We start from the raw sequence: 12,304 nt of genomic DNA, 5'->3' as shown, positions 1-12,304 counted from the left end.
CATACTATTGCATTCAGAAAACATATGTTTTTTAGTGGTGTGTTGGTGGCGCGTCTCATGTGCGTTAGCAAAATCTAACGCGTGTGACATATCAGCGCGTAACGCATCGCAAAACTCAACGCGCCGTATGTGCCGAGGCCTTAAGACTTTATTTCGCTACAAATACATCATATAGTTACGTATTATTACAGCTTGGATTTAAACATTCTTTAAAAAATCAAGTAACAGCTTGTTATCTTTATTTCCAATGAGTCTATATAAACTGTCTTCAACCATAACGCTGGAAAGGAAAACAACAACAATGACAATAATGATTCCACATACCCTCTTAATATATTCACCTTTGGTTGGCTGGTGCAAACAGAACTAATATGCTCTACTTCTGATCATAGATTGCCACAGTATACCACAATGAATATGATATATAGATGATCCATAAACTGCTAATCAACCCACAGAATATAATACACCAGACATCAATTTCTGCCCATGGAGAGCACTGAAGGTCAATTACTGTATTCGTAAAAAAACGCTAGAGTTTATCCACTTTTTGTTTTCCAAAAAAAAATCCCATCTTAGTAGATCCTGTAATTTGGATTTGACAAAATTCAAAAGATTAACTCGTCATGTCACAAACTTAGATGAGAGTAAGTTACTTCGTATCCGTGCTTTTGGTGGCAAAGACAAATTGAATTTTCTTTGTCTGTTAATTTGCCTGATACTTCAATATCTATTTCCGATTTCCTCTGACCAAAATCAGAGGTGGCTAGAGTTTGTTTCATGTTTACAGAGGTTAAATAAACCAAATTACGCCAAAAGACCATTATACCATACAACAGTTACATCCTTCATCAAATAATTAAATATCATTCGATAACAAAATACTGCGATGAGTTCCTCTTTCGTTGTAGAAATGTCTAGGCCACACAGCTTCTGAAAGTGATAACATCGAATTTAAAATAGTAAGCCAAAAACTTTCTTCAACACTAAAAGCCTACCTGTACAAAAAACCTCTACCCGGTGTTTCAATAGCAAATTCACAACAGCTTCCAATCTAAATATTTACACTTCTTCATTGTAACTTAAGCAAAATCACAGCAAATATTAAACTCACGCAACGTAAACAAATAAACATAGTATAATACTACTTTCTCATGTTTATAGTAATCTCCTCTGCACCCGAATGAGTGATCAAAACAAACACCGAAATTGACAGAAGTTTGTTTACTATTAGGTTTTAGACCACTATAAATAATTAGAATCCTCATTGGGAAAGAAAAAGTAAAAAAATGGCCGATGATTGTCCCAAATTTAATTTCTCCATCGCTGTCGGCATAAAATTTGGCTTTGTGACGGCCTCGGTTAAGCTTTTTTATGGAGACATAATTTACTTCTGAATAAATCGAACACAAAACTGCAATATTTCCATTTCTTATCAAATTATTTAAATAACTGACAGACGACGACTTGCGGTCAATAGTGCAACAACAAGATTCGACTAGTTTCATGTTCCTTCCTTCGACCCATTTCGTTGAATTTCTCTTTTTATCTCATATTCGTAAGAGTTGTATTTCTTCAAAGCCATACATGAGGTAAATCGACCTTTATCGTCACCTTGAGAACTTTAGCTAGATGGCGGGATAAGAATAAAGTTGCGGTACAGTCTTAAAAGAACTTACCTCGTGTCAAAATCAATAAGAGTTGCAGAACAAAGTGTACAGTTACAATAATGAAAATTAATGTAATTATCGACTTTAAGTGTAATATCAATTAACGTCAATAATAATCTTGTATGTTGTTAAATATGCAATATAATAAAATTATAAGCATAAACTTTTAATTCAGAAGTATTTAAAATAATGATCCCGGGTGAGTTTAAAAAAACCTAAAAAACGACGTAAAATTGTGAATGGTAGCTAATAATTTGTTTCAATAGGGTATACGATTAATTTAAAGCCTAAAAGTATATGAAGGATAAATTCCATAAAATTGCACCAAAAGAGGAGAAAAGCTCAGATAATATTGGTGATTGACCAGACCAGGCTTGTTGCCCCGGGATTTAGGTAAATTTCAACTTTACCAATTTGCTTAAGTGAGTACACAAACCGCACTATGATAATTTGATTTACCATAACCATAAGGAGCTTTGATGCCATAAATGCTTTGTAAATTATTCACCTTGCGGGAAACAGTGGAATGCGTGTCTCAAAAATACAACAGAAGAGTTTAAGTGTTATACGCACATTATGTGTCGTATATGTAGTCCAATAAATATTGAAAAATCAAAATAGTCGCCTCTTTATATATGTGTATGCAGGTTAGAATAAGCACGCTGTGAAAACCATAAATGTAAAATAACGGCATAATCATTATCTTATATCCAAAAATAGTGAACATGTAAATTACAAGATTCATTAACAATTACAAATTCCATAATAAGAGTAAACACAAAAAAAGAGTCAAAACTGTCTAAAAAAAATATTCTGCATGCGAAAGAAAATTATTTTCTTATCTCTTTATTGTTATTTGTGAACTACTAAAGTCCCTAGAATTATATGTATAAATCCCAATTATTGTTACATTTAGGATTGTAAGAATTATATACATCTCATCATATAATTTATAAATGTCAAATTACAATTTTCATTAAATATTAAAATTAAAAATAAGAATGTTACAGATTTCGATATAATATGAAAACTAAAATGTTTTGAATTGCTCTTTCTAAGGCCATGTAAGTAACTTAAAAAGGAAACATTTGTGAGTACAAGGGAGATTCTTTAACAATAAATTACAGGGCAAAGGGAATCTCGAAGGATGATCTTTCAGGGATCATGTCGAGGGAGGGCAGCCTAAGAAATCACTCTACCAGATTTCTTCTCATCAAGTCCACATAGCTAAGTCGAATTATTATTCACTGTTGTTTGAAAACTTTAGAAATTCGATCTTGCCTAAATTTTACTTATTTTGAAACATCTATATCAGAGTGTATATCTCTCACACAGAAAACAATCAAATTCCATCTGGCACTACAAATAGATTTTGTAAATGGATTTATAGCGGACAGAACCCCCATTTCCGGCGAGCTCAAGCCGAAGCCACAGCAAAGAGTGCCACCGCTCCATATTATCCAACCTTGATCCATTACAAGCCCGTTTCCACGGTACGTCGTTCGTTCTCTATTCGTTGTTCGACCCTCAAATACGAATAAATTACTTGATTCCCCATACAAAATTCTGAGAACGAACGACGATTTTTCTACGTTGTTCAAGTAGAAATACTCTCCGAACAACGATAAAATATGTCCCATCTCTAACAAATGAGAGCATTTATCGAAATAAATTAATTATGACATGTCTAAATTCAAAATTAAAAAATTTGTTGAAAACACAAAAATTTTTAGAAAAAGGAAAAAGATAAATGAAAATTAATGAACTAAACATTTTATATAGATGTAGAAGGAAGATGGTTGTGTTTCCTTCTTAATTCCACACACATTTCTTTTCCATTAGTTCAAAATCGCGTAAAAAGTCATAAACAAAAAGGAAACAAATAACTGAAAGTCTGTATACACAAACATTGTTTTGACATGTCTCTCTCTTCAATTTTGAAAAGAGAAACATATCAAAATATATTGAAAATGTAAAATTATTCGGAATTTATGGAAAAAATGAATGAATTGTGTGTAGTTAAATATAGAAGATACATTTGAAGGAAAGTCTATTGCTTTTCCTGTTCATTTAATGTATATTTTATGTGTTTTCGGTTCAAATTTTCGTGAAAACAAGGAAACAAAAATGAAGGAAATTTTGTTTATGTTTCTGTTAATTACGAATAGTGTCGTGGAAACGGGTTAATTCGTGTACGTCGTTCGACAGGCGAACAACGTAATTGAAACGCTCGTGTGAACATGACATAAAAAAAATAGTTTTGAAATGTTTGTTTTTGGCGATTTTAAAGTTATTTTGAAACATATTAGGTGTGTTCGTTTACTCAATAATTTGTACAAGTCCAGTAACTTCTTGTAACCCTGCGTTTACAAATGACAGGACAGTTGACTTCATGTATTGATTGTCAAAATCCCACAACTTGCCTGTGTGACGTAGGCGTCCCGACAACTGCAAAAAGCAGTTGTAAAATTTTGAATGAAAATCATCGATATCTTTTTGTTTTCCATTCACATATTTTGTTTTTGTTCATGTTCTTCTGGTTTCAACACATTTCAATTATTATCTCACTTATTTTTACAAAAATGCCAAAAATTTGTCTTCCTTACTGTCTGTGAAAAAATGATGGACAACTGGGAGACAAACGATAAATGTATGTATGTGTTAGTAAATCAGAGTTGTATTTGAAGACAAACTGTCTGGTGTAAACGCCTAGTAAACGACTAAGGTCTGCATTGTACTGTAGAGTAAACGAACAACATCCAGTAACAATTCGTACAAATTTTGAGTAAACGAACACACATATTAGAAATATTGCCGATGTTATACAAACAATTGCTTTGTTCCAGAACCTGCAAGAAGCTACTATTTTTTACTACGATAACAATTTTTCCTTTATGTTATCGAAGAAAATAGTAACAAATAGTAGATTCTTGTAGTTCTGGAACAGACCAAATAATTTTTAGAAATAAATTGGCAATTTAACTTTTATTTTTTTTTTTTTTTTGAAATTGTGGGGAGCGACTGCTAAAAAGCAGTTGCCATAAAATGCTTTATCCGGCAACTGAAATCTTCGACGTCAGTTGCCGATTGCCATCTGTAATGCAATTTTGACAACTGCCAACGCAACTTAATGATAGTTGCTTTCCATAATAGAGGCATTAATACAAGTTATTCTGAACAATAATTCCCTGTGAGTTTTCTCACCCCCCTCTAAGTTGAAACGGCAAAAAACAAAGCTCAACTCATTCATTATAACTCCCATAGTTGTGTTGCAAAAAGGAAGATAGTACTATTTTTTCAATTTTGTGGTAGAAATTGCTATAGTTTTTGCAAACTTTGCCATTTTTCCGTTCAGTTTTGAGCAAATTTGAATTGGAAAACAATTCTGACATTTTATACTCTTATTGTATCGGACCGGATACCAGAATCAAGTGAAGTAGCTCTGTGTGAAGTTCTAATACCGGAGAGAGATATGTATGTGGATCGATGGAACCCTAGCACAGATTCCCGCTGGAAGCTGCGGGTTTACGGACGGGGCTGTGTTAGGGGGGAGAACGGGACTAGGTCTTTATATCGTAGACACGGAAACGAGGATCTCCCTTCGGCTTCCGGATCACAACACGATCCTCCAGGCCGAAATCCGAGCGATCACAGAATGTCTGAACTGGTTTAAAACAAATACAAGGCCACTCACAGTTAACATCCTTACGGATAGTAAAGCAGCAATTAGAGCTATAACAAGTAAGGCAACTACATATATCGAAAACTGTCTTAGAGTGTAAAAATTCAATTAACGACTATTTCCATTACGGCTCGGTAAACATTATGTGGGTACCATATAATGGTACCAGGATAGGCTGTGCAGAGAATAGTGAATGCAGGGCATGTGGCGAGGACAACGAAACGTTGAAACACTATCTCTGCCACTGCCAGGCTTTCACAAACTTGAGAACTCAACTAATGGAAGACGATATAACTACAGGACTCGACCATATCAAGGACATCGGTTCAAAAACTTGAGGGACTACGTCAATGGGACGGACCTCCTAAACTAACAACATAGTTACCTATAGTTACCTAGTTTGGAGTTGTACTCTGGTACAACCCAAGGTAATGTAGATGTACTGAGGCTTGCTGTAAACAGAGTAGTTCGTTACGTATATCGGCGTGTTCATATTTCACCTTATGTGGTAAAGTTTTTAGGTTCAAGATTTCCAAATTTTATAAAAGTACGTCTGCTTTTATTTTTTTACAAATTGGTTAGGAACCAATGTCCCCGATTCTTGGTATCTTCCTTTAATTTTTCTATCTTTACAAGGCGTAATCAATTAAATATTTTGAATGCTGTTCATCTTATTGATACGTCATTTGAAGTTAGAGTAGCTCGAATTTTTAACATCTTGCCCAACGATATGAAAGTTTTCAATGTTTCCCCGACAACTTATGCAAAACGTCTTATATGCCACTTAACTTAATCACCCTTATTACGGTTGGCGTTGTCGTAGGCGTTCAAGTGTCGTAGACGTAGTCGTAGGCGTTGTCGTAGTCAATAATTTTTGGTATTATGTAAAATTTTCGACTACGTCTGTTTTGTAATAGATTGCAAAAATACAGGGTGTTGAAGATTATTAACATTTTCGACTATTACACGCCACCCTGTTATAAAAAAAGAAAACAAAAAAATAGAGTCAGTTAAAATAAAAAACAATTAGGTATTTATTAATAAACCATAAAAATGTTAAGTGTGGGTTATTTTATATCTGACGATGAGGATGAATATACTCCGAACGATTTAAACTGACTGATACTCAGTTGCTGAAATCCATTTCTGTGAGGGGAATTTGTGACTTGTGTGCAGGGATCCTGGTTCACTTGGACCTGTTGCTCATTTTCATGAGTGATTCCTATGCTTACAGGGGTTATTGTGCGGGGATCCTGATTCACTACGACCTGCGGCTCTTTTGCATGAGGCCTGCTTACGCTTTGGGGAGTAACTGTGCAGGGATCGTGGTTTTCTAAATCTTCATGGATTATACATGCTTCAAACAGTTCTTCCTCAGTGGTTGTTTCTCGAAGCGTTGAAGGCTGCTGGATTCCAATTGACTGATTGCCCGCGTTTACAATTGTATCCAATTGTAACAAGCTGGATGCTGCTTCTTCCGTGTCTGTTAGTATGTACTGTTTGAAGGATCCTCCACCTGTAGCACGACATTCCGCCTTATTGTGAACTAACTTCTTCCTTAACTTGAATTTGTAGTCCGCCCAGACTTTCATCCAACCCTCACCTGTTCGTACGTTCGTACTGGCGGTCCTAAAATGTTGAGTTTCGTACTAATTTTATTCCACTCTTCTTTCACGCTAATTTTTTTTATTCCATTGCTGTAACCTCTGGCCAAATTTGGATTGTTCTGCAAAATCTGGACCATTGTGTCAAACTGCTTTTTTGTGGTGACTTTTGTTCTAAACATGTGCAATATTATAAAATTTATACGAATATATAATCTTTTTGTTATATAGACACATACCTTTTGTTTAAATCCATTTTATTTGTTCGTTTTTATTAACGTTTTAAGAAATTTGTCTGTTGTCGTCAACAAAATCTCTAACGACTAATTTCACAGCGTTTCTCGTAATAAAACGCCTCTCGTGGTAGCAAAATTGTAAAAGAATGGCATACAGAGTTGTAATATCTCGTATACGACATACATAATACCAATTAGTCGTTGCGAAAATGTCGTGTACGACATACATAATACCAATTAGACGTTACGACACGTCAATTTGCAATTTTGGATACGACTACGCCAACCGTAATAAGGCTGAATTTTTTTTCTCCTACTTTTAATGAGTTTTTATGTGATCGTTAAAAGGTTTTGTCATTTTTACCCCAGATCTCACATTCTACATACATAGATAAATTTATTATATTCCTCATCGTAGTGTAATACAAAGCCATCCAGGCCAAAAAACATATTACATAGCTTAAAAAATCCTGAGTAATATATTATATTTACAGTCTGTTTCTGTATGTCGAAAGAAGAATGTGTGCGAAAGAAACACGTCCAAACTCTTGTGTGTTTTTCAAATTTGTTTTTTGTTTTGAAGCAAAAGCAAAGGTAAAATAATTTCGAAAACTAAAGTTCGGGCGTGTTTCATTCGCACACATTCTTCTTTCGACATACAGAAACTGGCTGTTAATATCCCTAACACATGGCTCCCCAGCCGCAAGAAAAAAAAGAGTAATAATAAAAAAATTGAATCCGGTTTAAAACATAATAACAACTCCGAGATGAGATTAACTTGTTATACACTCAAGCATAAAAATATGGTATTCTAAGTAGATCTCCTACCCGAGTAGTATAGCATTAGCTTCAAACGAAAAACATTATTCGAATGAGAAAAAATGCGCAGGTTATAGGGCAACACATTACTCTGAATTTTAATCATACAATTGTCAAATTATTTTTTGTGAGTATTGATAACATACAATGAATTGTTATAATTTAATTCATCTTTTTTTGGCCCGATGGCTTTGAATTAATGTTCGGTTGTTAAATAAATAAAACAACAACTTCCAGGACACATAAAATTAGAGCGCACAACAGGCCTCTTCTGGCTTAAGTGTATGCCCTTTCTTTTTAAGGACATGTGGTGATCTCGAATCACCCCTCTTCTCACCTAACCCTACTCTTATTGCCAGTTTCACTAAGACGATTCGCATACAAAGACGCGCGAACTACTACTAAACTTTTGTTTTTTGAAAAATATTTGACTCACTTTTGTTTTTAAACAATTTCTACAGCAACAGAAGTAATTCGAAGGAATTTGAACTCGAATACTCTTAGAGAAGCCGGCCATTAAAATAGTACTGGTATGGAGCTTATATTGAAACATCTTTCAGGCTTTCGTTCGTTAATCACAATTACTCAATTAATTCGCAGTCACAATTAGTAGTTGGTTTAGTTAATTCCCATCTTCGATCATTCAACTCCAAAAAAATACACAAATAAAATCAGTTTTATAATTAAACTATTTATTTACAATATTCCCACAATATTTGTTGTTGTAATTTACATTTTACTATATGCTTTACCGAACCGCCGCATAGCTTACGTGCAAGATTGTTTGTAATATATTTTTTCTTTAATTGCGCTCTTTTAACATTTAGCTATACAAATTTTATGTGATGTCTTATCACACCGGAAAAATTGCAAATACATAATTTCTTAACTAAACATAGGAAATTGAAAATAAGGAGGTATTGTATAGTATATGTACGAATCGAATGTATACATAATTAATAAATTTGAAAATACTAATTTTTGAATTAATAATAAATGAAATCAACTAAAAAATTCGTTTATAAAAATACATTATTGAAAAAGAAATCTTTTAAATAGAAAATGACTGATATTAAAAACTATAAAACCTTAATTTGTTTCTATTTATATTTAAAAATATTCATGTCTTTTACTCTCAAAAAGATGTCGTGTTTTTTGGTGGAGAAGGTCGAGTGGCCGAGAAGACTTCAATATCTAAAGTTTTTGTTGTTGTTGTTTTATTTATTAACTAATAAAAACGTTTACGTGAATTTTTTTCCTTGAAATAGGAGATGGCGAAGATTGCCACTGCTACTGCTGCCAACATTCCGAAGAGTAAAATGAAAAAGATTTTAGTATTTGACATGCTAGGTTTGGGATCATCTTTGTGTTCACGTGGTGGCTCGAATGTCTTGGCATTTGGTATGATGTTGGCACGTGCTATAATTTGATCAGGCTGTGGGGAAGAGGAAAAGGTAATTTCAAAATTATATAAAAACAATAAAATGATTATAAAAAATTAATTTCAACTTACCGTAACATCTGTGTCCAAATCGTAGAATTTGAAACTCAAAATGTCATGGTTGTCTGACAAATCGCCTGTTGTTGCCGAAAGACCAAAGAAGTAGCCCGTTGGTAATTCAACATTATTTACAACAAAACAATTCTTCCATTCATTACGGTTCTCGAGATCTGTTGACACCGATAAAATGTCGTTTTCGTAACGTATTGCCACATGTGTATCGAAATTGACATTACGGAAACGTACTTCACATCCAGCCAATTGGGTGTGTGTTCCATCACGATCGTGATCATAACTCCAGGTGCCGTTGTTGACCATTGCACTCAAGTAAGGATGTTGATGCTGTAATAGGAATAAAAAGCAAACTTTAATAAAGGCTTTCAGAATAAGAAAATATTTTAAATGTGAAAAAAAAGCTGCAAAGGAGAAATAAAAATTATTCTAATAAATACAACAAATATTGCGGCTTATTACATCAACTTTGACTTCGTGGCTCAACCTGTACAGGATATAGAGGCCACATTTGAAAAAGAAATAAAAACTATTTACAGGAACAACCTTGTACAAAAATTATCAGATATTGTGTCATGACTACACTAAGGCAAAGGTTAGAACCCACGTTCTACAGTATGCGATCATGGGGAGGGGGGGGTGCACTTTTTATTGCCGAGTGCGAACGGCGTGCCTGTCTTACGACACCACTTGTTTGAAGTTTCAATGGCATGGATTTGCCAACGCTGAAAATTTTGATATTCTGATCAGGAATTGAAGCGCTGACCTTCTGGGTGCAGGCGGACGTGCTTACGACTGCACCACGGAGGCTCCCAGTAAACTAGTCACGATCATTAAATCGATCCGTGACCAGGCTTTAGACTGGATAGAAACCTACTACTATCTATCAATGCCATATGACCCGAAATAAACACATTCCATATCTACCCACACAGGTAATGTGGAGACGTAATTTCACTACATTTTTATAGGTGTGGACGCAAAAAGTAAATAGCATAAGGAAAATCCTCAATATTGCACACATTAGCGATAGATAAACATCCCCTTAGTTCGATATCAAACAACATACTTACATTATGAGGACCATTGTGATTGCTATATGTATCCAAAATGACAGCTAGGCCAGAGAAATGATCTTTGCTACCAAACACAGGTCCCGGCTGCATGCGTTCTTTAGTATACCAAATAGCAAAACCATCGCCAAAAAGTTCAGTACCCTTACCATGTACCTTGAAGGTTACATGAACTTCCCAATTTTTTGTCAAGCATGGCTGAAATAATTGCACAAAACGATTAAATTACCATTTGAACTTTGCACATTTGAGTCATACCACTACTTACCGAATAGTTCCATAGAGCGCCGCTTTTTGACTGTAAATCTGGGGTAAGCCTTATGTAGTTGCTTGTCACTACCGTGTGACCAAGAAAGTCCCAATTAGCAAGATTTACACCAACACCTACAATAAATTAAGATAAGGTATTCTTATTATGCTGGTAGTTGCATTCGACCACTTTACATACCTTGGAATGGTCTAACTAATGAATGTTCCCTCTTCATGTATTCATTTGTGCTAACAGCAGACTCAGCAAAGCAGCAGCAGAGTATGAATATTAGCGTCGTTTTTATCCATTCCATAAATGCCATTTTTGCAATCAATATAATTTAGTTACTATAATTAAAAAACTAAATTTATTTGTTGATAATTTTTCTTTTCAAGAAAACAATTAGCTAGCACAAATTGAATGTTTGCATTGGAGAAAATATTCGAGAAAATGTTGATGATTTATTCGGCTTGTTGAAATTTAACAGTGTTGCCGTTCTGCAGGAAAAATGCAAATGTCAAAAAATTACTTTATGATGGGGGATCATGGTAGAACAAATATAAGGTAAAGTTAATACTACAACAAATACAACTCGAACAACAACCACAAAGGAATTTGTTTTTGTTTGTAACGTTACTGCCAGTTGTATTTGTAAACAAAACAAGGAAATGTCTATAAATTGTTGGAAATTAAAAAAACTAATAATTTTTCATATTTGGTTGAATATTTTGGAAAACATGAATGAAAATTCGTTATATTTTCAATTTTTATGTTTCCACATCATTCCACTAAATGCATAAATTCTCGCAGAAAGTAGAATTCTTGCAGAAAAGTTTGGGGTCGCTGGAAATTCATAGAAAAAGGAGAAGCTGTTTCAATGTTTTGTTTTAGAAATCAAAGAAGCACATGTTTATTAGGGCTTTATTTTTTTTAAATTTTAACAAAATACCTCACATATGAACAAACGTTGTATCGCCTCTACAAGCGGGGATTTACTGCGCGGCTTATCGTTCGAACTTGGAGGAGGTTACATATCATTGATGTGAAGAAGTCTTTCTGGGAAATGGTTTTTTCCGAATGATATATTTTTTTCTCAAAAAATATATCTCCCTAATGTACATCGAAATAAAAATAATTGTATAAAATGTCATATGAAATTTGACACTAACGTTACAACCCAGTTCAGTCAGCTGTGTATTGCTGCTACCTTTTCTTATTCTACCATGATGGGGGATATTTTAATTACTGTAAATAGCAACAACAGTAAAATTTGAACATCTTTTTCATTTTTTATATTAAATGTATAAACTATGATACATCTCTAGCATAGAATATTTTATTAATTTATATTCTCTGAATCCTGTTAAAATCTATTGTCAACTTTAAAATTCTCCTACATTGGCAACACTTAGGTTAATTACTTCCATAGTAGCGTACGGCAAATGTTATAAATCCCC

The 12,304-nt window shown here is 34.0% G+C and overlaps 1 protein-coding gene across 1 annotated transcript; it reads right to left on the bottom strand.

Annotated features, from left to right (window-relative positions):
• Positions 1–8,682: 8,682 nt before the first annotated feature.
• LOC141388749 (vesicular integral-membrane protein VIP36) lies at positions 8,683–11,379 on the bottom strand. The gene is made up of 5 exons (XM_073958979.1): positions 11,046–11,379; positions 10,866–10,981; positions 10,598–10,795; positions 9,525–9,854; positions 8,683–9,446 (listed from the first exon to the last, which is right to left on the bottom strand). The coding sequence occupies exons 1-5, from the start codon at positions 11,167–11,169 to the stop codon at positions 9,240–9,242; spliced, it is 975 nt and encodes a 324-aa protein (XP_073815080.1). The 5' UTR covers positions 11,170–11,379; the 3' UTR covers positions 8,683–9,239.
• Between the last annotated feature and the right edge of the window lie 925 nt (positions 11,380–12,304).

This window comes from Musca autumnalis, unplaced genomic scaffold (assembly GCF_047663935.1).
Source record: "Musca autumnalis isolate F117 unplaced genomic scaffold, ASM4766393v1 scaffold_1, whole genome shotgun sequence".
Classification (NCBI taxonomy): domain Eukaryota; kingdom Metazoa; phylum Arthropoda; class Insecta; order Diptera; family Muscidae; genus Musca; species Musca autumnalis.
This window is presented reverse-complemented; position numbering and strand designations above follow the sequence as displayed.